The sequence below is a fragment of the Scyliorhinus canicula genome, chromosome 1 (genome assembly GCF_902713615.1).
Source record: "Scyliorhinus canicula chromosome 1, sScyCan1.1, whole genome shotgun sequence".
Taxonomy (NCBI): Eukaryota; Metazoa; Chordata; class Chondrichthyes; order Carcharhiniformes; family Scyliorhinidae; genus Scyliorhinus; species Scyliorhinus canicula.
Genome location: NC_052146.1, coordinates 276,995,652 through 277,021,881, shown reverse-complemented (window position 1 = coordinate 277,021,881; position 26,230 = coordinate 276,995,652). Strand labels below are relative to the sequence as shown.

The following is a 26,230-nucleotide window of genomic DNA, read 5'->3' as shown; positions in this document are numbered from 1 at the left end:
ATAATCACTACTTTTAAAATAGCCAAGGAATGATTATATTTGTTGTTCACTTCCACTTGCAATCTCTGTTCATCAAAGTATATCCATTTTTTTCAAAGTACACTCACCTTTCTGAAGGCAGCCTTGGAGCTGTGGTGATGTTGCTGTGAGGTGATGAGGAGGTGGTGACGCACTGAAAGAAACATCAATAGATGTATTTTTAAAAACAGACTTTAAAATAACTCCACCAGTTCTTGATGGTGCTGATTCTTACTGTGTTGCAGTTTCAGAAATACTATTGGCCATGTAGCCATTCTTCGTGTATGAATGTTGACCAGCTGTTTAATGATGGGGGAGATCAAACTAAGCCCAATTATTTGCTCATCAGACATCCACACACAAGCACACTTTACAGCAGTAGTCATTGGCTACTGATGAATGGAAGCCCTGGCTGTTTTCCTTGTGATGGTACAGCGACACCAAGTGTAATTGTAGCATCCAGATTGCTTCCTCAACTAAGATCAGTAGAAAAAAAGAACCAAATCTGTCAAATATGTAGGAACAAACTAACCAGATGATCATGATGCCATTCTCTACTTTACCTTCACTTAACTAAAGCTGTTTAAACCAGTTATCACTAGACAGACAATTACCCGTAGTACTTTCCAATATTTTCAGCATTTTTATAAACCATATACGAGTCTACAACACACCCTTGTGGTTGCAGTCAAAAGGAATACACATGTCTTCAACCCTATTATCAATGCTGTTGGGAAGTACGAACATGTGTCAAAGCAAATAAACACCCCGGGAAACATACTTCCCAACAATCAACTACACAGTCTGTACAGATTTTCCCCCTTCTTCAACCCCCCCCCCCCCCCCCCCCCCCTCCACGACGAGCAGCTCCTCAAACACAGTCACAAACATCCCCCACCTCAAACCCCGCACCACTGAGCCCCTTAACTCATATTTTATCTTCTCCAACCGCAGGAAGTCGTACAGATCACCCAACCATGTCTCTACCCCTGGTGGCGATGCCGAATGCCACTCCAGCAAAATTCGCCGCCGTGCAATCAATCAGAGAGGTGAAGGCCACACATCGGCCTTCCTCCTCTCCATGAGCTCCATATTCTCTGAAACCCCAAATAGTGCCACCAATGAGTCCGGGTCCGCCTCCTCTTCCACTACCCTGGATAAGACCGCGAACACTCCCGCCCAGTATGCCTCACTCCATACTCCCCAATTGATCTCCCCTCCCAACTCCACTTCCCATTTCTCCTTGATCTTCACCACCCGCTCGCCTCCCTGCTCCTGCAGCCACTTGTATATATCCCCAATTCTTCCCTCCCCTTCCATATCCAGAAGCAGCAGTCGCTCCAGCAGGGCGTATCCTGGCAACGAGGGAACCCTCCAGACCTATCGCGCAAAGTCCCTAACCGGCAGATACCCGAACTCACTACCCCTCAGCAGTTCTACCCTCTCCCTTAGCTCCTCCAGACTGGTGAACCCTTCCTCCAAATACAAATCCCTCTCCTTGACCAGCCCCACTTCCCTCCACCTCTTGTATACACTATCCACCCCCCTCCAGCTCAAACCTATGATTCTCGCACAGCGGCATTCGCACCGACATCCCTTCCATCCTAAAATGCTCCTCAGTTGATCCCATATCTTCACCGTGGACTGCACTACTGGGCTCCCTGAATACCTACTCGGAGCCATTGGCAATGTTGCCGTCAACACAGCCGTTAAATTAGACCCCTGACAAGATTCCTCCTCCATCCTAACCCACTCTACCCCTTCTCTTTCTCACCACCACTGCACCTTGTCCACATTCGCCGTCCAATAATAATGAAGCAAGTTCGGCAACGCCAACCCCCCGCCCCTGCTGCCTCTGCCTCTACAGCAGGGTGCTCCCCACCCTCGGCACCTTCAATGCTGTTGGGAAATAGATAGAAGTTCAAGTTGAGATAACTTGATTTATCCTGCAACGGCTCACAAGGTAACCCAAGATACTTCATCACATGAAAGTTCCAACACCATATGTACTTGTACTCATTTCCCATCCCTCTTCCATCCTGAAGCCATTGAGTTCCCTTATGATAAGGTTCCAAGTCACTGGCCTTTCTCTGCTGCTTCCTGCAATGGTCATTCTTTACATTTGAATACAAGTATGAGCTGAATACTCAGCAACAGCAGATGGAAAAGAATCCGGTAAAAGGTGCAATGAAAAATTAGACAGCAGATTGGTTGCACAATTAGCCCACCTCATTACTGGATCTATTTAATTTTTGGTACTTGGGACGAATAACGAGATTAGAAATGTAATTATCAGAAAGCAGTCACTAGATTGTCTTTCAAAAAAAGCTCATAAAGCAGTTGATAGATTTTTTTCCAAAAAGTTCCTTTCAGTTATAAAGCTTACTTTATAACTGTACAGCTTCCTGTTGTTACCATCTGCATAATCCCATTGTGTTGTTCCAAATAAATACAACCAAAAGACCTGTTGGATTTGTTATCACAGTACCAGGTCACACTGATACTGAATTATAACAAAACATACGGGAGGTTTTACAAAAGAACCCTCTATTCATATTATACAAGGATTACCATAGCTAAATTACCAACAATTCACTTGTTTACAGCAATGTTATTATTTCATAGAATTTACAGTGCAGAAGGAGGCCATTCGGCCCATCGAGTCTGCACCGGCTCTTGGAAAGAGCACCCTACCCAAGGTCAACACTTCCACCCTATCCCCATAACCCAGTAACCCCACCCAACACTAAGGGCAATTTTGGACACAAAGGGCAATTTATCATGGCCAATCCACCTAACCTGCACATCTTTGGACTGTGGGAGGAAACCGGAGCACCCGGAGGAAACCCACGCACACACGGGGAGGATGTGCAGACTCCGCACAGACAGTGACCCAAGCCGGAATCGAACCTGGGACCCTGGAGCTGTGAAGCAATTGTGCTAACCACTATGCTACCGTGCTGCCCAAATACAATGTCTAATACAACTGCATATATATTTTAATTTTTTCAGCCAACAAAGTAAAACAAAAATTAAATTAAATACTCAACTGTCCCAAAGTGTCTTTGGTCCTCTATTAGTTAGACATGCTATGCACCAAGACAAGGAGCTGTAATCCAGCATCAGTATTTAACTACACCCATTGCATTTATATAGTATTCGTTGTGCAATGAGAAACATATTGCTCTGGAAAGTACTTTGAGGATAGTGGCAGAATATTGAGAAAGGAGAAAAGATAGAGGGTTTATGGCAGGGAAAAAGGTCACAAAAATAGTTGGTAGAGGATATTAAAGGAAGGGGAAAGCGGACTTCCGGTGGAGCTCGAGAGCGGGACGGCCGCATCGGGAAGAGCTCCCGCCGGTGGCCACGATCTGTGGCACTTTCAGGGATTTCCATGACTTTTCGACCCCCCCCCCCCCAAACTATTGACGGCCATGGGGACCGTCACGGGCAGCTAGCGGGGCCGGTTTGAAACCGGCGAAGAGCCCCCTGCGGGTGTCGGGTGCCGAGGCGTCGAACCCAGCACGCGCTTGAAGGGCAGAGCAGCGGGGGCGGAGCCAAGCGGGGGCTGAGGCAGCAGGCCTGAAGCCAGGGCGGGATGTAAAAGAGATGTCCCACGTCGGATGACTCCCACCTAGAGCGTCCTAAGAAAGTTGAAGTCCAGTCCCAGGGAAGAAGTTTTAAATAAGTAGGGTGAAAGTTTTTTTTCTCCCCCCCCCCACCACCCCTTTTGAAAAATTGACTGTTTTTCAAAGGAAAAAGCGGATTGAAGAAGGACAGGAGGGTAACGGGGGGAAAGGGGGAAGAAAAAAAAGGAAAAACAATACGCCGCTAAAGGATGCGAAAAGCAGCGTTGAAGAAGGGAGGAAACGCGGGCTCGCCGCTGAATGAGAAGACGAGCAAAAGTGCTGACAGGATGGCGGGGCCGCACTACTTACAGTGGAGAAGATGACCGAGGTGATGGCGGTAGAGCTGGAAAAACAGTTTGCGAGGCAGATTGAGGCCTTGAGGAAGGGGACGGCGGCCGCATTGAAACCAATGGTGGAGGAAGCAATCGCCCCGGTGAGGGTAGCTGTGGCAAAGACATCGGCTGAGGTGAGACAGCAGGGCGAGAAGATAAAGGAAGTGGAGGAGGCCGTGACACAGCACAGCGACCAGCTCACCTCGATGAAGGACGAGCTGCGGAGGGTGGTGGAGGTCAACAGAGGACTCCCGAGCAAAACTTGAGGATTTGGAGAACCGCTCGAGACGGCCCAATTTGAGAATTGTGGGCTTGCCCGAAGGGACAGAGGGCCCAAGGCCAACAGAATACTTCGCTAAGAAGTTGGCGGAGCTGATGGGAGAGGGTGAGAACCCATCCCAGTACGAGCTAGACCGAGATCGTTGTTTTTGTTTCTTCTTGCTCTGGGACTGGGTGGGAGGGGACGATATATCTTGGCGGGGGGAGCCACCCGCGCTAGCTAACTAAAGTTGGCTAGTGAATGGAGGTGAGGTGAGAGGAGGACTGCGGACATTGGAGCCTGGTTAGCAGGTTTCAATGGGTCTATGAGGCGGTCGAGGGGAGGGGAAGGGATTGATGCTGGGAGATGTTTTTTCAAGAGGAAATGTAGGGGGGGTTCTTGGGAAGGGGGGGGGGGGGGGGGGGTTTGATGTTAATAATGGATAGGGGCGGGTCAGACCTATGGGCCAGGGCCCGGTGGTATGATGTTGGTGGATAAGAAGTGGGGGGGGGGGGTGGTTGAGAGACCCCCAGTTAGGATAGTCATGTGGAACGTGAGAGGGTTAGGAGGACCGGTCAAGAGGTCAAGGGTGCTTGCACATCTTTAAAGTTTGAAAGCCGATGTGGCAATGCTGCAGAAGACGCACTTGAGGGTGAAGGACCACGTGAGACTTAAAAAGGGCTGGGTTGGTCAGGTGTTTCATTCTGGATTTGACAGAAGGGCTCGAGGGGTAGCGGCAATGGTTGGCAAAAGGGTACGTTTCCAGATGGAGAAGGTGGTGGCAGGTCAGGGGGGTAGATATGTGATTGTGACAGGGGCACTGGAGGGGAGGTTAGTGGCCCTGTTAAATGTATAGGGTCCCAATTGGGACAATGTGGGATTCGCAAAGAAGGTGTTCGGGGCCATCCCCGACTAGGGCACATACTAACTGATTGTGGGGGGAGAGGGGGACTGGAACTTGGTGCAGGAGCCAAGGTTGGACAGATCACGGCCGTGCTCGCTGGTCCCATCGGGGGGGGCGAAGGCGCTGGCTGGGCTAATGGTGGAAATGGGAGGGGTGGACCGAAGGTTTCTGACCCGAGGGAACGGGAGTACTCGTTTTTCTCAGCAGTCCATAAGGTATACTCGCGGATCAACTTTTTCGTGGTGGGGAAGGCTTTGTTGGCTGGGTTTAAGTGGTTGGAATACTCGGCAATTGCAGTGTCAGATCACGCTCCGCATTGGGTGGATATGGTACTGGAGAAGGAGGTAGTGCAGAGGCCGGGATGGAAACTGAATGTGGGGCTTTTGGGGAACCAATTGTTCTGCGAGAAAATTGAAAAGGTAATTAAGGAATATGTAGGTTTCAACTGTATGGGTGAGGTGTTGAAGGCAGTTGTCTGGGAGGCTCTAAAGGTGGGTGAGGGGTGAGGGAATTTTGTTTAAGGCCAGGGTGGACAAAGAGGAGGTTGGAGCGGCAGAGGGTAATAGATGAGATGTTGGAGGGAGATAGGAGTTATGCAGAAGATGGGGACCCGGCGAAGCGGGAAAAGGGGAAGGAACTACAGGCGAGCTTCGACCGTCTGTGCACCAGGAAGGCGGTGCGCCAACTGAGACGAGCAAGGGTTGCAGTTTATGAACATGGAGACAAGGCGTATGTTAGCAGGTCAGCTCCGGAGGGAAGCAGCGGCAAGGGAAATTCTCCAGGTGAGGGATAGGGCAGGGAAGTTGGTGGTGGCCCCGGAGCTGATTAACAAGGTTTTTGAGGCGCTTTATGAGGGGTTGTACAGGTCAGAGCCATCGTGGAAGACTGTGAGATGCTGGAATTTCTAGATGGGTTGGAGTACCCGAGGCTAGGGGAGGGGGACAGGGCTACATTAGAAGAAGCAATAGTGGAGCAGGAGATAAAGGATGCGATTGGGAGGATGCAGTCGGGGACGGTGGCAGGGCCGGATGGGTTTCCGGTGGAATATTATTAAAAAATTCAAGGATAAGCTGGCACCCCTGATGGTGGGGATGTTTGAAGAGGCGATAGGGAACGGGGTGTTGCCACAAACCTTGGGGCAGGCATTGATTTCACTGTTGCTAAAAAAAGATAAGGATCCGACGGAGTGTGGGTCGTATAGGCCCATATCACTTCTGAATGTGGACGCTGAAGTATTGGCGGGTAGGCTGGAGGAGTTCCTCCAGAAGGTGATAGGTGAGGATCAGGCGGGGTTCGAGAGGGAGGCATTTTTTTTTCAAACATTAGGAGGGTTTTGAACATCGCTATGGCACCAGCAGAAGGGAAGGAAACAGAGGTGGTTGTGGCACTGGACGCCGAAAAGGCGTTTGACCGGGTAGAATGGGGTAACTTGATGGCAGTTCTGGAGCGGTTTAGGATTGGACCAAGATTTGTGAACTGGGTAAAGCTATTATATAAGGAGCCGAAGGTGAGTGTCCGCACAAACAACATCAGCTCGAGATACTTTTCTCTCCACCGTGGGACAAGGCAGGGATGTCCGATTTCCCCCCTGCTGTTTGCACTTGCAATTGAGCTGTTGGCCATCGCATTAAGAAGTTCAGGAGCATGGAAAGGAATAGTGCGGGGGGGGGGGGGGGGGGGGGGGATAGAGCATAGGGTGTCCTTGTATGCCGACAACTTGCTGCTGTATGTGTCGGAACAGAGTGTGTCGATAGGGGGAATATTGGAGCTACTGCGAGTATTTGGGTCTTTCTTGGGTACAAGCTGAACCTGGACAAGTGTGTATTTTGTGGTGTCTCGGCCAGGGGTGGGGGCAGGGGTGGGGGGGCCATTCCGTAGGGCAGGGACCCACTTTAGGTATCTAGGGGTACAGGTTGCCCGGGAGTGGGGGAGGCTTCGCAGGTACAATATCACTAGTTTGGTGGGGAGAGTGAAAGCCAATCTGGCAAGGTGGGATGGTCTCCCTCTGTCACTGGCGGTTCGGGTTCAGGCGTTTAAAATGAATGTGTTGCCGCGATTTCGGTTTATTTTTCAATCCCTACCGATTTTCCTGCCAAAGGCTTTTTTCAAATGATTGAGGGAAGATTACCTCGTTCATATGGGGAGGGAAGGTGGCCAGAGTGAGGAAGGTGCTGCTACAGAGGGGAAGACAGGCAGGGGGTTTGGGGTCTCCTGAACCTGATGTACTAATACTGGGCGGCGAATGTGGAGAAGGTGCGGGGCTGGGTCAGAGGGGTTGATTCCCGTGGGTCAGAATGGAGGAGAGTTTGTGCAGGGGGTCGGGACTGAAAGCACTGCTCCCGATAGCTCCGGGGAAATACTCGGGTAGTCCGATAATAGCTTCATTGAAAATCTGGAGGCAGTTTCGCCAACACTTCGGGTTGGGGACAGGGTCAAGGGAAATGCCGATTCGGGGGAACCACAGATTTGAGCCAGGGAGATGCGATAGAAGTTTTCGGAAATGGGAAGAGAAGGGGATTAAGACGCTAAAAGATTTGTTTCTTAGGGGTCGGTTTGCAGGATTGAGGGAGCTGGAAACGAAGTATGGGCTGGAGCAGGGAGAAATGTTTAGATACATGCAGGTATGAGATTTTGCCAGGAAGGAGATACAGAGCTTCCCGGGTGAACCGGCCTCCACATTGCTGGAGGAGGTGCTGACGACAAGGGGACTGGAGAAGGGGGTAGTGTCATCAGTGTACGGAGCTATTTTGGAAGAGGATAAGGCACCACTGGAAGGGATCAAAGCAAAGTGGGAGGAAGAGTTGGGAGAGGTTATAGAGCAGGGGGTCTGGTGTGAGGTGCTCCGGAGAGTAAATGCCTCCACCTCGTGTGCGAGGTGGGGGCTGATACAGCTGAAGGTGGTATATAGAGCGCACCTCACGGGGGCGAGGATGAGCCGATTCTTTGAAGGAGTAGAAAATGTGTGTGAACGTTGCGGGGGGGGGGGGGGGGGGGGGGGACCCGCTAATCACATTCATATGTTTTGGTCCTGTCCAAAGCTAGAGGAGTACTGGAAGGAGGTGTTTAGGCGAATTTCCACGGTGGTGAATGGGAAACTGGACCCGGGTCCCCGGGAGGCCATATTCAGGGTGTCGGACCAGCCAGGGTTGGAAACGGGTGCGGAGGCAGATATTATAGCCTCATTGATCGCCCTAAGGCGGATCCTGTTGGGATGGAGAGCAGCCTCTCCACCCTGTGCCCTGGCGTGGCGGGGGGACCTGTTGGAATTTTTGACTCTTGAGAAGGTTAAGTTTGAACTGAGGGGAAGGACAGAGGGTTCTACAAGTCATGGGCATTATTCATTTTTCACTTTCAAGAACTGGATAACATCGAACATTAGTTGGGTGGGGGATGGGTGGGAGGCCTGTGTGTATTAAGGGTGACAATGGGTAATCCCGGATTCCTTTTTGTCATTTGTTTCTGTAAACATGCGGGCTGATGTTTGGGGGTTGGTGGGAGGATGGGATCGTTGTTATTGTTATGGGGATTGACATATTTGTTGCCAATTATTGTTTATTGCTGGTGGGTGTAAATTCGGGAGAAAAAGGTGAAAAAGGAGAATAAAAATATTTTTTAAAAAAGACTGGGGAAGGATATGGCAAGGTGAGATACTATGGAAGGGAGTTCGGGGGGGGGGGGGGGGGGGGGGAGAACTGTGGCTAAATGAGTGGTCACGGATGATGGAACAAAGGGAGCAAGGACCAACAAGTAGGCAATTGCCAGAAGACCGACGGATACACAGGGAATGTTGGGGCTGGTACAAACAAATTTAGAGTACCCAATTCAAATTTTTTTTCCCAACTAAGGGGCAATTTAGTATGGCCAATCCACCTAACCTGCACATCTTTGGGTTGTGGGGGTGAGATCCACGCAGACAGGGAGAGAATGTGCAAACTCCACACGGACAGTGATCCGGGGCCAGGATCGAACCCGGGTCCTCAGCGCTGTGAGGCAGCAGTGCTAGCCACTGCCCCACCATGCCGCCTGAAAGTTGGCACGTTAATGATGGGCTAGTTAAAAGGTAAAAATAATTGTCTGCGGAATATGAGATTTTGAAAAATGAGGACTAAGCTTGAAGATAGGGATTGGTTGATGTCAGTGTTAAAGATGATAGAACGGACGTTAGATGATCTGTCCTCACAAGTAAAGAAAAAGATAGTATTGTTTGTTCCTAAACTTCTTGGGTCACTGCTTTAGACACCGTTACTTTACTGAGACAAGCATGTCTGACTTGCCAAAACTCAGCTGGGTGAATGGCATGTTGCACCTTCCATGTAAACTCTAAATCCACGATCATAAAATCATAGAATGGTAAAAACATCCAGCAGTCTTAGTCTGTGCTGGCTTACTGCAAGATTAATCTAACTAGTCTCTCCCCTCTGCTTTCTCCGTGACCCTGATTTTTTTTACACTTCAACCACATACTTAAATGCCCTTTTGAAAGCGTCAATTGAATCTGCCACCATCATTTTTACAGGCAACGCATTCCAGTTTGTAACCACTTGCTGCATGCGCAATTACCTCAGTGTCCTCTGGCTCTCAATCCTTCTGCCAATGGGACAGTTTCTCTCTATCTTCTTTGTCTGGATGCCTCAATTTTGAACACCAATATAAAATCTATTCTCAACCACGGGCGGCACGGTGGCACAATGGTTAGCACTGCTTCCTCACAGCTCCAGGGTCCCAGGTTCAATTCCGGCCTCGGGTAATGGCTGTATGGAGTTTGCACTTTCTCCCCATGTCTGCGTGGGTTTCCTCCGGGTGCTCCGGTTTCCTCCCACAGTCCAAAGAAGTGCAGGTTAGGTGGATTGGCCATGCTAAATTATCCTTGGTGTCCAAAAGGTTAGGTGGGGTTACTGGGACAGGGTGGAGGTGTAGGCTTAAGTAGGGTGCTCTTGGAGCAGCATGTGGCACAGTGGTTAGCACTGGGACTGTGGCGCTGAGGACTCGGGTTCGAATCCCGGCCCTGGGTCACTGTCCGTGTGGAGTGTGCACATTCTCCCCATGTCTGCGTGGGTTTCACCCCCACAAACCAAAGATGTGCTGGTTAGGTGGATTAGCCACGCTAAATTGCCCCTTAATTGGAAAACAAAAATAATTGGCTACTCTAAATTTATAAAGACACTCTTCCAAGGGCCAGTGCAGACTCAATGGGCCGAATGGCCTCCTTCTGCACTGTACATTCTATGATCTCTTCTCGAAGGAGAACAGCTTCTCCAATCTACCAACATAATTGAAATCTCACCTATGGAGCCATTCTAGTAAAACTTATCTGCACCTTCTAGAAGGCCTTCGTATCTTTCATAAAGTGCATTACCCAGAATTGATCACAATACTCCAATATTACCGAGCACAGAATTGTTCCATACAGAGCTAGAACATTACAGGTTCAACTGCCAGTCTGGCTAGGCTAGTTTATCTGAACCAGGCAGCAACAGGGGCACTTGATTCCTGCATACCTGGACTGGTAAGAGCTGCAAACACAACTCAGGAAAAGGCAGTGTACTTGGAGCAGGAAGATAAAATTGTAAAATAAAGTAGTTCAGTAAGATGCTGGGCTTGAAACAGTTAAGACTATTTAAGAATCCCTGAAGCAACATGTCAAAACAGGAAATAGTGATGCAATACAATCACCATAGCAATCTTCACATAGCCAGCATTCTTTCTAACCAATCCTATTAAAGCTCTCCTGAAAAACTTTAGACCATGTTTTAAAGTTAGTCATTCATCCTACACATTAAAAAACTAATTATGTATAGACTATATTTTAAAGTAAGTTCCCAGCCATCGTTGGGAGAACAGCCATGCAACCTATTCTTAGATCACTTGTTTTTCTGGACCAATTATCAGGAAGTGTATTACTGCAGGAAGGACCGTCTATCCTTGCTATTTTATCTCTTGCTGAAGTAGTGCCCTTCACATTATACATTATTGCCTTAGGTGAGACTGGAGTCAGAATACATGAAAATAATTGTCTGTCACTTACATTAGACTAACACACAGTTTACAATGAAGTATTCCTTCATCTGACATTTTCCCCTACTCTCATGTGGTTGCTGGCAAGTAATTGCTGCTGGGATAATGTTCCAAGGACAATGAGAGCCCTCCAACATAAGCGGCTGTTCTAGATACATGAACTTAGGCAATTCTCTTTGACAAGCTATTTTATCATGAGAGAACAATGCAATTTAGACCAACTTGGCCAATGTCCACAAACCCACATTCTCCAGCAGGGGTCATTAGATAATTATCAGGATCAGGAACACAGACTCCCTCAGCCAGGCCAATACTGAAGCTCATGAACACACCGCAACTTCTGAGCCAGCTGATATTGGCCAACTGTTTCCTGCTCAATAAATCTGTACTGCAGCAAGTCATCAAGAATTATAGAACGTTAATAAAATGAAAAGAACTCCTTTTGAAGTGATCTGCAATTAAAATAGGTTTCTGTTCATCTGCCCCCTCCCCCACCCATGAATAACTAAATCAGTCAGTTATCTACAATTTCATCTCCTGCATTTTGTATCTGGGCTGTGGGGAGAATGCATGCAACAACAGATCTTAAATTCTGGGAAGTTGTGTTTGAGTGAATCGTTGTGTGGGCCCCATATTTCCATTTGCAGCAGAAGAACACTGACCTTTGAACCACACCCATCTGCCACATTCCTGATGCTGTGCACATCAAACAGCATAACTAAATGACCCGATAATGAACAGTATACCTTTTAATGGAAATGCCCTGTCCTACACCGGGTGAAATAAATTCTCACAATTCCCATATTTGAAGGTTGCAGTCAATGAGTCAGTCTTTCAGATAAGAGGTGGCAAAATATGATTATTCCAATATGCCATACATATGATTAGTCACCAAGCAACCTGACATAATATACACAACTTTCCGCCAAACTGTTCCCATAGTAACATGACAACTGGCTCATTTGATTCCTGTATCCTGATGAAGTGAAATCAATCACTGCCTTAAAACGCCTTACTGCTCTTTCACATGCATTTCACATTAGTTAAGCTATACAAATATGGAACATGAGGGAGAGAGGGCACATTTAAGCTTTCTCCTCACTCAAGGGGTCAATGAGCAAATTTTGGAAAGATATAGTTTGGCACAACATTAAACAGGAGGTATAAAAAGAAATCTTTTGCTCAGCAAAAAAAGCTCGTCAAAGCAATAAATTGATAATTTTAAAAAGATCTAAATAAAGATGACTATTAGCATGAGAGGGTGAGCGTGTCATGTGTTGGGCTTACAATCAGACTCGTGGTGCTCACTCATGCAGTTTGTGTTGATATTCTGAGGTGAGGGTGAATGACAACACAAAGACTGTGTGTCTCCCTCTCTCACACACACAGTGTGTCTCTCTTTCCCGCACATGCAGTTATGACCTGCCTGCGCTGGTGCGTGGTTAATTCCAGCCCACTAGACCCAGAGTCACAACACAATTTAAATTAATAAATATTCCTCAGATAAACACACAAGGTCTTTGATCCTTAGCTGAGGAAGAGGGCATTGAGGAAGTGTGATGTGCTCCGGAAGTGAATGCCTCAACTTTGTGCGCGAGGTTGAGGCTGATACAGCTGAAGGTGGTGTATGGGGCATACCTCACAAGCACAAGGATGAACCGACTCTTTGAGGGGGTAGGAGATGTTTGTGAACATTGTGGGGGGGGGGGGGGGGGGGGGGGGGCGCAAACCATGTTCATATGTTTTGGTCATGTCCAAAGCTGGAGGGGTATTGGAGGGAGGTGTTCAGGGTAATTTCGAAGGTGGTACATGCGAAGCTTGAGCCGGGTCCTCTGGAAGCCATATTTGGGGTATCGGATCGGTCGGGGTTGGAAGCGGGTACGGAGGCAGATGTTTTAGCCTTCGCCTCACTGATCGCCCAAAGGCAGATCCTGTTGAGGGAGGTCAGTTTCTCCAACCTGTGCCCTGGTGTGGGGAGGAAGGGGGGGGTGTCTGTTGGAGTATTTAACACTTGAGAAGGTGAAGTTTGAGTTGAGGGGAAGGATGGAAGGGTTCTACAATTTGCTTATTATGCACTTTCAAGAATTGGATGACATCGAACATAAGTGGGGGGGGGCAGAAAGAGAGAGGGTTTGGACTGTGTAGATTGTTGATGACTATGTATGGGTGGATGGTGGATTTCGGATTCCTTTTCATTGATGTTTGTATTTAAAATGTTGGGGGTTGTTTGGGAGGAAGGGATTGTTGACCAGGGATTTGACATTGTATTTGTTACTGTTTGTTGTTTGTTGGTGGGTTTCAATTCGGATGAAAATGTGAAAAAGGGGAATAAAAGTATTTTTTAAAAAGATTACTAATAATAACTACAATTAAATATGCAGGAAATACAACAGGTTAACTATTATCCAATTCGTCAAGCCCCCCCCCCCCCCCCCCCATCCCAAAGTAAACTCGTTCCACGCTCTACACGCGCACAAAACACAGAGGGGAGAAGAGGGGGTAAAATAAGTAAAAGATAAAGAGTCTTTGTATCAGATGGTTGTTTCGAGCACCCTTTAGGCTTTCAGTTTGAGATTTCTGCTTTCCAGTCTGGAATGCTTTTCACTGAAGATTCATTCAGGTCTCTGTAGTTTCAGAAATACAGCAGCTTTTCTGGGGAAAACACGAGTGAGAGAGAGAGAGAGAGAGAGCAGGTCCTTTTCTCCGAGTGTCCTATCAAGGGTAACATCCTGATTTACTTTCATGCTATTAAAGCAGGTTACTTCATAGTGGGTTCAAGTTCTAGTTCACATAAATTAGCTCACTTCTTAGAGCATTACATTTGTAGAAATAATGCATATAGTTTGATGTTTCCCCTTCCTATTGCTGTGGAAGTCTATGCTAAAAATATTTTTTAAATCCTATAAATTAAGAATCACAAGACGTACGAGGAGAAGTAGGCAACTTGGCCCATTGAGCTTGCTCCGTCTTTCAATGAGATAATGGCTGATCTGATTTAATCCTCAACTTAATTTTTCCGCCTTGCCCCATAATCCTTGATTCCCTTACTGATGTAAAATCTATCTATCTCAGCCTTGAATATATTTAATGACTGAGCCTCCACAGCCCTGTGCAATGAAAAATGCCACAAATCAGGGTGGCACGGTAACATAGTGATTAGCACTGTTGCTTCACAGCTCCGGGGTCCCAGGTTCGATTCCCAGCTTGGGTCACAGTCTATGCAGAGTCTGCACGTTCCCCCAATGTCTGCGTGGGTTTCCTCAGAGTGCTCCAGTTTCTCCCCACAGTCCAAAGACGTGCAGGTTAGGTGAATTGGCCATGATAAATTCCCCTTCCAAACAGGTTAGGTGGGGTTACTGGGTTATGGGGATAGGGTGGAGGCGTGGGCTTAAGTAGGGTGCTCTTTCCAAGTGCCGGTGCAGACTCAATGGGCCAAATGGCCTACTTCTGCATTGTAAAATCCTATGATTCTATGAAATTCACTACCCTCTGAGAGAAGAAAAATTCCTCCTCATTTCGGTCTTAAATGGGCTACCCCTTATTCTGAGATTATGCCCTCTGGTCCAAGACTCTCCCACAAGAGGAAACATCCTCTCAGCATCTATCCTGCCAAGCCCTCCGCGAACCCCATATGTCTCTAAAAGGTCACCTTATTCTTCTAAACTCCAATGAGTACAGGCCCAATCTACTCAACCTCTATTGCCTGTAAACCTGAAATGGCAGAGACTTTCAAACAAATATTGTGTGTCCAGCATCACAGTGGAAGGTACAATTACATACCAAAAATAGAAGGTAACGAAGGGGTTCATAAGTGTGAGGAATGTACGGTAATTAACATTAGCAAAGGAAATGTTTCGGAGAAACCCAAAGGATTGAAAGGTGACTATTCCTCAGGACCTGATGGCCTCATCCTCTAAAAGTGATTGCTGTAGAGACAGTGGAAGCACTGGTTATAATTTTCTGAAATATTCTTGGATTCATGAACAGTCCTAGCACATTGGAAGTTAATAAATGTAACACCACAGTTCAAGAAAGGAGGGAGTGAGAACGCACGATACCGCAGTCAAGGTAGCCCGACATCAGTAGTCAAAATGCTGGATTCTATTAAAGAAGTCTTTACAGTACACTCAGAAAATTATAGTATGATCATGCAAAGTCAGTACTGCTTTGCAGAAGGGATCATGTTTGACAACTTTATTAGAGTTCTTTTGAGGATGTTACTTAGTGGATGTGGGGAATTAATGGATGTAATGTACATGAGTTACCCAAAGGCGTTCGATGAGGTGACGCACAGGAGACCAATAAGCAAGGCAAGTGCACGTGGAGTGGGAGGGGTTGATATATTAGCATGGATAAAAGGTTGGTTAACAGATAGGAAGCAGAGAGGAGGGATAAAGAGGTCATTGGTAAGCTGTAACTAATGGAGCGTGCATGGATTGGTACTGGAGTTGCAATTACTTATAGCCATGTTGATGACTCAGACAAACAGACCTAGAATAAACGCATCTTTTTTTAAATATAATTCTTTCATGGATGTGGGTATCACTGGCTCGGCCATCATTTTTATTGCCCACCCCTACATGACCTTGACTTTCAGAAGGTGGTGTCTTTAGTCCATGCGACACAGGTACACCCACAACACATTTAGGAGGGAGTTCTGGGATTTTGACCCAGCGATAGTAAAGAACAGTGATATAGTTCGAAGTCAGGGTGGCGTGTGGCTTGGAGGGGAACTTGCAGGTGGTGGTATTCCCAGGCACCTTCTATCTTTGATCTTCTAGATGATAGAAGTCATGGGTTTGGAAGGTGGTGTCAAAAGAGCCTTGGTTAGTTGCTGCAGTGCATCTTGTAGATGGTGCACACAGCTGCCAACCTGTATCGGTGGTGAAGGGAGAGAATGTTGAAGTTAGTAGATGGTCGAGTGTCAATCAAGTGGGCTGCTTTGTCCTGGATGGTGTTGAACTTAGTGTGTTGTTGGCACTGCACTCATCCAGGCAGGTGGAGAGTATTCCACCACATTCCTGACTTGTGCCTTGTAATTGCTGGACAGGCTTTAGGGGGTCAGGAGGTGGTTACTCACCACAGGATTCCTAGCCTCTGACCTGCTTTGTAGCCACAGTATTTATATGACTGGTTCAGTTCAGCTAAGAGCAGATGGTTGGTTTCTCTCTTGTTGGAGACAATCTTAGCCTGGTTGTCTAGAGCATGGGGAACAACAGTCTCATGAAAAAGGGTAGACCATTTAGAATGGAGATCTTCTCACTCCAACAATAGTGAATCTTTGAAATTTTCTACCTCAACAGGCTGTGAATGTGTTGAGTATATTTAGGTATCACGGGATTTCAGTAGCAGGCAGGAATATAAATCAATCATGGTCTACCACTGATCCCATTTCTTATGTTCTTCTTAAACCACTGCGCCAACTGAGATAAGATAACTTGGTACAAATCAGTTAGCAGCTTCTGGACAATCCAGAAATCCCCAATTCAGAAGATATTCAACTCAAATCTTGGCATATATAATTCAATTGGGAATCCCCTTGCGTTGCGACACAAAAGCTGCATTTTTGCAGAAAAGCATGATCCAAGACTTGGCAGATTGTATGTTCTCCTGTGAAAAAAGTATGAGAAAGCTGATGAGAATTATGTGCTTACCTTGGAGGCGAGGCTGGAGGTGTACAGAAGACCTGTGTGGTTGAATAATATGGAGTCTTCATTAGGGCTTGAATGAGGTTTGGCCTGTACTGTGGGTCCACGCACCACAGTGAGCCCTTCCCAACAGTCTGTCAGAGAGAAATCAGAAATAGCAAAATCTTCTTTCATGCCATGATGCGTTGGACTGGGGTAAGCACAGTAAGAAGTCTTACAACACCAGGTTAAAGTCCAACATGTTTGTTTCAAACACTAGCTTTCGGAGCACTGCTTCTTCCTCAGGACATTCATCAGAGGAAGGGGCAGCGCTCCGAAAGCTAGTGTTTGAAACAAACATGTTTCTTCTTTCATACCATAAAGTACATCAGCAATACACCAGCTAACATTTCATAACTTAAATCAACAACAAAACAATGACCTTGTGGTTTAACTGAGGTGCCTAGTTGGCACTGAGCTCAGTCACTCTTCCACACATATCTTATTCTTCAGCTTTTAGTCTTTTTTATTTCCTTGCCAATGCCAGTTTCTTCTTTCCACTACTCCTCTTCTGAGGTACCATTATCACACAAACATGACAACGTACACATTTTCATCCATTTAACAAGCTCAAAATGGCTGCAATTATTCATAATTTTGAGCAACTAAATGTGATCATGGAATTTTCCCACTAAAAAAATCTAGGATTGGAGATTCTTTTACATGCACATGTCTTTACATGCTATGTACTGTGCTTGAGACTTTGTTCCCTAATTTTACACCACAGTATTGAGGTACGCCAAGTATAGAGCGCAGAAACAGGCCATTTAGTCTAACTGGTGTATGCTGGCTTTGTCCTTCTCACAAGCCTCCTCCCATCTAGTTCATCTAACCCGATTAGAATATCATTCTATTCCCTCATGTACTTATTTAGCTTACTCCTTAAATTCATCTATGCTATTTGCTTCAACTATTCCTTGGGGTAAACACATTCCACATTATAGCCACTTACTGGATAAAATAAGTTCCTCCAGAGTTCCCTATTGGATTAAAAAATATATTTCACAGGCATGGGCATCACTGGTTAGACCAACATTTATTGTTCATCCCTGATTATGCGTGAGAAGGTGGCAGCGATCTATCTTCTTGAGCTGTTGCAGTCCATGCAGTGTATGTACACCCACGGTGCTGTTTGGGAATTCCAGGATTTTGAGCCGGCAACAGTGGAGGAACAGAAAAATAGTTCCATGCCAGGATGGTGTATGGCTTGGAGAGGAACTTGCAGGTGCTCCCATGCATCTGTTGCCCTTGCTCATCTTGATTGTAGAGGTTGCGAGTTTGGAAAGTGCTGTCAAAGAAGCCTTGGTGAGTTGCTGCAGTGCATTTTGTAGATGGTACACACTGTTGGCATTGTGCATTGGGGGTAGAGGCTGTCGATATTGAAAATGGTGGATGGGGTGACAATCAAGTGAGCTACTTTGCCTAAGATGGTGTTGAGCTCAGTGTTGTTGGAACTGCACTCATCCAAACACATGGCGCGTACTGTATCACACTCCTAACTTGAGGATAGTGGACAGGCTTTAGGGGGAAAATCATTAGGTGCTTGCCATCCTTCTGACATTATTTCATTTTCTAATACATCAGCTTTAGCCAAGTGGCTAAATCTCAGCATCAACTTTAACATAGGTCAAACCTGTCTCACCTTGGGCGCTGCCCCACTCTTGCATACGACAATGAACATGTGTGATCATAGAATCATAGTGCAGAAGGAGGCCATTCGGCATATCGAATCTGCACCGTCGCTTGAAAAGGGCACCCTACCTAGGCCCGTGCCCGGACCTTATCCCCGTAACCCCACCTAATCTTATGGACACCAAGGGGCAATTTATCATGGCCAATCCACCTAACCTGCACATCTTTGGACTGTGGGAGGAAACCACACGACCCTGGAGGAAACCCACACTACACGGGGAGAAAGTGCAATCTTCACACAGTCACCAGAGGTCGGAATTGAACCCGGGTCCCTGGCACTGTGAGGCAGAGGTGCTAATCACTGTGCTTCCAAGCCACCCATTATGGGTGACTTTAATCTGCATACAGATTTGGCGAGTCAAATTAATCACAGTACAATAGAGGAGGAATTTCTGGAGTACATATGGGATGTTCTTCTGGACCAAAATGTTGAGGAGTCAATAAGGGAACAGGCCATCTTGGACTGAGTATTGTGCAATGAGAAAAGATTATTTGGCAATCTAGTTGCGAGAACCTTTGGGAATGAGTGACCATAATATGATATCAAGGAGGATAGTGAGGTAGTTGATTCTGAGACCAGAGCCCTGAATCTCAATGAAAGGTAATTATGATGGTATGAGTTGGCCATGATGGATTCGGAAACATTACTGAAAGGAAGGACAGTGGACAGGCAATGGCAGGCATTTGAAGAATGATTAGGTGAACTCTAAAGTTGTTTGTTCCTATTTGGCATAAGAGTGGAAAGAGAGCCATAACCAAACCATGGCTCACAAGGGAAATAAAAGATAGTCGATTCAAAGACGAAGCATAAAATTGGCAGGGAAAAGCAATAAACCCAAGGATTGGGAACAGTTTAAAATTCAACATAGGCGGTCTAAGGGATTGATTAAGGAAGGGAAAATACAGCATGAAAGTAAGCTAGTGGCAAACAAAAAATCTGATATTGAAAGTTTCTATTGGTATGTAAAGAGAAAGATGGTCAAAAATGAATGTAGGTCCCTGACAGTCAGAAACGGGGAAATTCAAAATGGGAAACAAAGAAATGACTGAGGAACTAAATTCGTACTGCTTCTATCTTCACAAAGGAATACATGAATAATGTACTGGAAGTTCTGAAAAACATAGTTTTAGTGAGGAGCTGAAGGAAATCAGTATTAGTAGAGAAATGGTTTTGGGGAAATTAATGGGATTGAAGCCAGATAAATCTCTAGGGCTTGATAAACTTTATTCCAGAATACTTGAGGAAGTGTCCCTAAAAATAGTAGACTCTGGAATGGTTCCTACAGATTGGAGGGTAGCTAATGTAAGCCCGCTATTCAAAAATGGAGGTAGAGAGAAAACAGGGAATAAATACTAGTGAATCAGTCGGAGGGAAGTTGCAAGTCTATTATCAAGGATTTCATAACATACCATTTGGAAAGCAGTGGTATAATCAGACAAAGACAGCATGGATTTGCAAAAGGGAAATCATGCTTGACAAATCTAAATCTACTGTAATACTTTGAAGATGTAACTAATAGATTTGATTTATTATTGTCACATGTATTAGTATACAGTGAAAAGTATGGTTTCTTGCATGCTGTACAAACAATGCATACCGTACATAGGAAAGGAAGGAGAGACTACAGAATGTAATGTTACAGTCATAGCTAGGGTGTAAAGAAAAGATAAACTTATTACGAGGTAGTTCCATTCAAAAGTCTGATGGCAGCAGGGAAGAAGCTGTTCTTGAGTCAGTTGGTACGTGACCTCAAACTTTTGTATTGTTTTCCTGATGGAAGAAGGTGGAAGTGAATATGTCCGGGGTGCGTGGGGTCCTTAATTCTGCTGGTTGCTTTTCCGCGGCAGCGGGAATTATAGACCGAGTCAATAGATGGGAGGCTGGTTTGCTTGATGGACCGGGCTACATTCACGACCTTTTGTAGTTTCCTGCGGTCTTGGGCAGAGCAGGAACCATAAGCGGTAATACAACCAGAAAGAATGCTTTCAATGATGCATCTGTAAAAGTTTGAGAGTCGTAGCTGACATGCCAAGTTTCCTTAGTCTTCTGAGAAAGTAGAGTCGTTGGTGGGCCTTCTTAAATAGTGTCGGCATGCGGAGACCAGGACAGGTTGTTCGTGAAAGCTTTGTTCGTATTGATGTAGGTGGGGGCATGTTCTACTCTACGCTTCCTGAAGTCGATGACAATCTCCTTCGTTTTGTTGACATTGAGGGAGAGATTATTGCCGTTGCACAAGTTCGCCAGATTCTCCATCTCATTTCTGGGCTCTGTCTCGTCATTGTTTGAAATACAACCCACTACTGTGGTGGTGTTATCAGCAAATTTGAAAATCGAGTTGATGGGGAATTTAGCCACACAGTCATAGGTGTGTATGGAGTGTAGTAGGGGGCTGAGGACACAGCCTTGTGGGGCACCGGTGTTGAGGATGATCGTAGAGGTGTTGTTGCCTATCCTTATTGATTGTGGTCCGTGGGTTAGGAAGTTCAGGATCCAGTCACAGAGGGAGGAGTCGAGGCCCAGGCCACGGAGTTTGGAGATGAGTTTCGTAGGAATAATAGTGTTGAAGGCTGAGCTGTAGTCAATAAATAGGAGTCTGACATAGGTGTCTTTGTTATCTAGGTGTTCCAGTGTTGAGTGCAGGGCCAGGGAGATGGCGTCTGCTGTGGACCTGTTGCAGGGGTAGGCGAACTGTAGAGGATCAAGGCAATCCGGGAGTCTGGAGTTGATTTGTGCCATGATTATCATAGAACATAGAACAGTACAGCACAGAACAGGCCTTTCGGCCCTCGATGTTGTGCCGAGCATTGTCCGAAACCAAGATCAAGCTATCCCACTCCCTGTCATTCTGGTGTGCTCCATGTGCCTATCCAATAACCGCATGAAAGTTCCTAAAGTGTCCGACTCCACTATCACAGCAGGCAGTCCATTCCACACCCTAACCACTCTCGGAGTAAAGAACCTACCTCGGACATCCCTCCTATATCTCCCACCCTGAATCTTATAGTTATGCCCCCTTGTAACAGCTACATCCACCCGAGGAAATAGTCTCTGAACGTCCACTCTATCTATCCCCCTCATCATCTTATAAACCTCTATTAAGTCGCCTCTCATCCTCCTCCGTTCCAAAGAGAAAAGCCCAAGCTCCCTCAACCTTTCCTCATAAGACCTATCCTGCAAACCAGGCAGCATCCTGGTAAATCTCCTTTGCACCCTTTCCAATGCTTCCACATCCTTCCGATAGTGAGGTGACCAGAACTGCACACAATACTCCAAATGTGGTCTCACCAGGGTCATGTACAGTTGCAGCATAACCCTGAGACTCTTAAACTCAAGCCCCCTGTTAATAAATGCTAACACACTATAGGCCTTCTTCACGTCTCTATCCACTTAAGTGGCAACCTTCAGAGATCTGTGGACATGAACCCCAAGATCTCTCTGTTCCTCCACATTCCTCAGAACTCTGCCGTTGACCCTGTAATCCGCATTCAATTTTTTCTACCAAAATGAATCACCTCGCACTTATCAGGGTTAAACTACATCTGCCATTTTTCGGCCCAGCTCTGCATCCTATCAATGTCTCTTTGCAGCCTACAACAGCCCTCCACCTCATCCACTACTCCACCAATCTTGGTGTCATCAGCAAATTTACTGACCCACTCTTCAGCCCCCTCCACCAGTCATTTATAAAAATCACAAATAGCAGAGAACCCAGCACTGATCCCTGTGGTACACCGCTGGTAACTGGTCTCCAGTCTGAAAATTTTCCATCCACCACCACCCTCTGTCTTCTATGTGTTAGCCAGTTACTTATCCAATTGGCCAAATTTACCTTTATCCCACACCTCCTTACTTCATAAGCCGACCATGGGGAACCTTATCAAACGTCTTACTAAAATCTATGTATACAACCTCAACTGCTCTACCTTCATCTACACACTTAGTTACCTCCTCAAAGAATTCAATCAAATTTGTGAGGCAAGACTTACTATTCACGAATCAGTGTTGACTATCCCGGATTAAGCTGCATCTTTCCAAATGGTCGTAAATCCTATCCTTCAGGACCTTTTCCATTAACTTACCGCCCACCGAAGTAAGACCTATAATTACCAGGGTCATTCCTATTCCCTTTCTTGAACAGAGGAACAACATTCACCACTCTCCAGTCCTCTGGCACTATCCCCGTGGGCTGTGAGGGCCCAAAGATCAAAGCCAAATGCTCTGCAATCTCATCCCTTGCCTCCCAAAGAATCCTTGGATATATCCCATCTGGCCCAGGGGTTTTCTCAAGGTTTTCCAAAATTGCTAATACATCCTTCCTCAGAACATCTACCTCCTCCAGCCTACCCACCTGTATTACACTCTCATCCTCAAAAACATGGCCCCTCTCCTTGGTAAACACTGAAGAAAAGTATCCATTCAATTCCTCTCCTATTTCTTCTGACTCCATGCACAAGTTCCCACTACTGTCCTTGACCGGCCCTAACCTCACCCTGGTCATTTTATTTCTCACATAAGAGTAAAAAGCCTTGGGGCTTTCCTTGATCCGACCCGCCAAGGACTTCTGATGCCCGCTCCGAGCTCTCCCAAGCCCTTTTTTTTTTTAGCTCATTCCTTGCTACCTTGTAACCCTCAAGCAACCCAACTGAACCTGGTTTTCTCATCCTTACATACGCTTCCTTTTTCCTCTTGACAAGACATTCAACCTCTTTTGTGAACCATGATTCCCTCACACGGCCATTTCCTCCCTGCCTGACAGGGACATACCTGTCAAGGACACGCAGTATTTGTTCCTTGAACAAGCTTCCCTTTTCATTTGTGCCTTTCCCCGACAGTTTCTGTTCCCATCTTATGCCCCCCAATTCTTGCCTAATCGCATCATAATTACACCTCCCCCAATTATAAACCTTGCCCTGCCACATGGCCCTATCCCTCTCCATTGCAATAGTGAAAGACACCGAATTGTGGTCACTATCTCCAAAACACTCTCCCACAAACAAATCTAACACTTGGCCCGGTTCATTACCCAGTACCAAATCCAATGCGGCCCCCCTCTTGTCGGCCTATCCACATATTGTGTCAGGAAACCCTCCTGCACACACTGTACAAAAACTGCCCCATCCGAACTGTTTGACCTATAGAGGTTCCAATCAATATTTGGAAAGTTAAAGTCACCCATGACAACTACCCCGAGACCTCCACACCTATCCATAATCTGTTTTGCAATTTCTTCCTCCACATCTCTATTACTATTTGGGGGCCTATAGAAAACTCCTAACAACGTGACCGCTCCTTTCCTATTTCTAACTTCGGCCCATATTACCTCGGTAGGCAGATCCCCTTCGAACTGCCTCTCTGCAGCCATTAAACTATCCTTGATTAACAATGCTACTCTACTCCTCCACCTCTTTTACCACCTTCCCTACTCTTTCTGAAACATCTATACCCCAGGAACTTCCAACAACCATTCCTGTCCCTGTTCTAACCATGTCTCCATAATGCCACAACATCGTAGTCCCAAGTACCAATCCACGCTCCAAGTTCACCTACCTTATTCCGGATACTCCTTGCATTGAAGTAGACACACTTCAACCCACCTTTCTGTCTGCCGGTACACTCCAGCGACCTTGATACCCTCCTCAGTACCTCACTACTCTCAACACTGGCTTCTGGACTACAGCTCGTTTTCCCATCCCCCTGACAAATTAATTTAACCCCCCCCCCCCCCGAAGAGCTGCAACAAATTTCCCTGCCAGGATATTGGTGCCCCTTCTGGTTCAGGTCCCACCTTCCCCAGAATGTGATCCAATTATCCACGTAACTGAAACCTTCCCTCCTACACCATCCCTGCAGCCACGTGTTTATCTGCACTCTCTCCCTGTTCCTTACCTCACTAGCACATGGCACCGGCAACAAACCAGAGATGACAACATGGTTTGTCCTGGCTCTCAGCTTCCACCCTAGCTCCCTAAATTCCTGTTTTAAATCCTCATCCCTCCTCTTACCTATGTGGTTGGAACGTATGTGTACCACGACTTGTGACTGTTCCCCCTCCCCCTTAAGGATTCTGAAAACACGGTCCGAGACGTAATCCTTTCGAAGCACTTCATACTGATGGATGTCAGAACCACTGGACGATAGTCATTAGGGCAGGCTGCTTGGCTTTTCTTTGAAACAGGGATGATGGTCATCTTCTTGAAGCAGATAGGAACCTCAGATTGTTGTAAAGAGAGATTGAAGATGTCTGTGAATACCCCCGCCAGCTGATCCGCTTAAGACCCAAGTGCTCGTCCGGGTACCCCATCCGGGCCAGTGGCTTTCCTTGGGTTGACCTTCGAGAAGGCTGCTCAAACATCTGTAATGGTGACCTCGGGCAGCACGGTGGCATAGTGGTTAGTGCTGCCTACGGCACTGAGGACCCGGGTTCGAATCCCGGCCCTGGGTCGCTATCCGTGTGGAGTTTGCACATTCTCCCCGTGTCTGCATGGGTTTCACCCCCACAACCCAAAAAAGATGTGCAAAGTGTAGGTGGATTGACCACGCTAAATTGCCCCTTAATTGGAAAAAGAATAATTGGCTACTCTAAAAAAATTTTAAAGTTCATCCGAGGCGTCCAGGGTAGAGGGCGTGCTCTCGCTGACCTCTTGCTCAAAGCGGGCATAGAATGAGTTGAGCTCATCAGGAAGGGGTGCATTGGAGCCGGCGATTTTACATGCTTTCATCTTGCAGCTCGTTATGTCTTGCAGACCTTTCCATAGTCAGCGGGGGTCCATGTGGCTAGCCTGGGACTCGAGCTTGGTCTGGTACTGTCTTTTGGCATCTTTGATGGATTTCCTTAGATCATATCTGGCTTTTTTATATAGGTCAGGATCAGCTGACTTACACCTCAGACCTAGACTTCAGCAAGCAGTGGATATCCCTGTTCATCCAGGGTTTCCGGTTGGGGCACAGAGTCTTCTACACACTTACTAATGAAGTCAGTTACTGTTGTGGTGTACTCGTTCAGGCTGGCTGCAGAGTTTTTAAATACTGACCGGTCGACTGACTCTAAGCAGTCCCGTAGGAGATCATCCGATTCCTCAGAACATCATTTCACGACTTGACCAGGGAGAGCCAGTGGATGTGGTTTATTTAGACTTTCAGGAGGCTTTCGACAAGGTCTTACATAGCAGATTACTATATAAAGTTAATGATGTGGAGATGCCGACGTTGGACTGGGTTGAGCACAGTAAGAAGTCTTAAAACACCAGGTTAAAGTCCAACACGTTTGTTGCAAACACTAGCTTTCGGCGCACAGCTCCTTCCTCACCTGGTGTTGTAAGACTTCTTACTATGTAAAGTTAAAGCACATGGGATGGCGGGTGGTGCCTTGAGAAGGACAGAAAGCCGGTTAGCAGACAGGAAGCAAAGAGTTGGAGTAAATAGGTCCTTTTCCGATTGGCAGGCAATGACCAGTGGGTATCGCAGGCATCTGCTAGGACCCCAATTGTTCACATTATACATTAATGATTTGGACGAGGGAACTAAAATGTATTATCTCCAAATCTGCAGATAATACATAGTTGGGCGGGAGGGTGAGCTGTAAGGATTCAGAGATGTTTCAGCGTGATTTGGAAATGAGTGGGCATATGCGAGGCAGATAAAGTATAATGTGGATAGATGTGAGGTTTCCACTTAGCAAAAAATAGGAAGGTGT

The 26,230-nt window shown here is 46.5% G+C and overlaps 1 protein-coding gene and 1 long non-coding RNA gene across 3 annotated transcripts in view; one reads left to right on the top strand and one right to left on the bottom strand.

Moving 5' to 3' along the window:
• Nucleotides 1-26,230, top strand: part of LOC119974671 — a 162,820-nt gene that overhangs the window by 54,486 nt on the left and 82,104 nt on the right. The window lies entirely within an intron of this gene.
• The window catches only part of LOC119974666 (forkhead box protein N2-like), a 108,551-nt gene that overhangs the window by 19,878 nt on the left and 62,443 nt on the right, over nucleotides 1-26,230 (bottom strand). Inside the window, 2 exon segments of the mRNA XM_038813747.1 lie at nucleotides 108-172; nucleotides 16,812-16,939. Coding sequence (XP_038669675.1) covers nucleotides 108-172; nucleotides 16,812-16,939 — 193 coding nt within the window.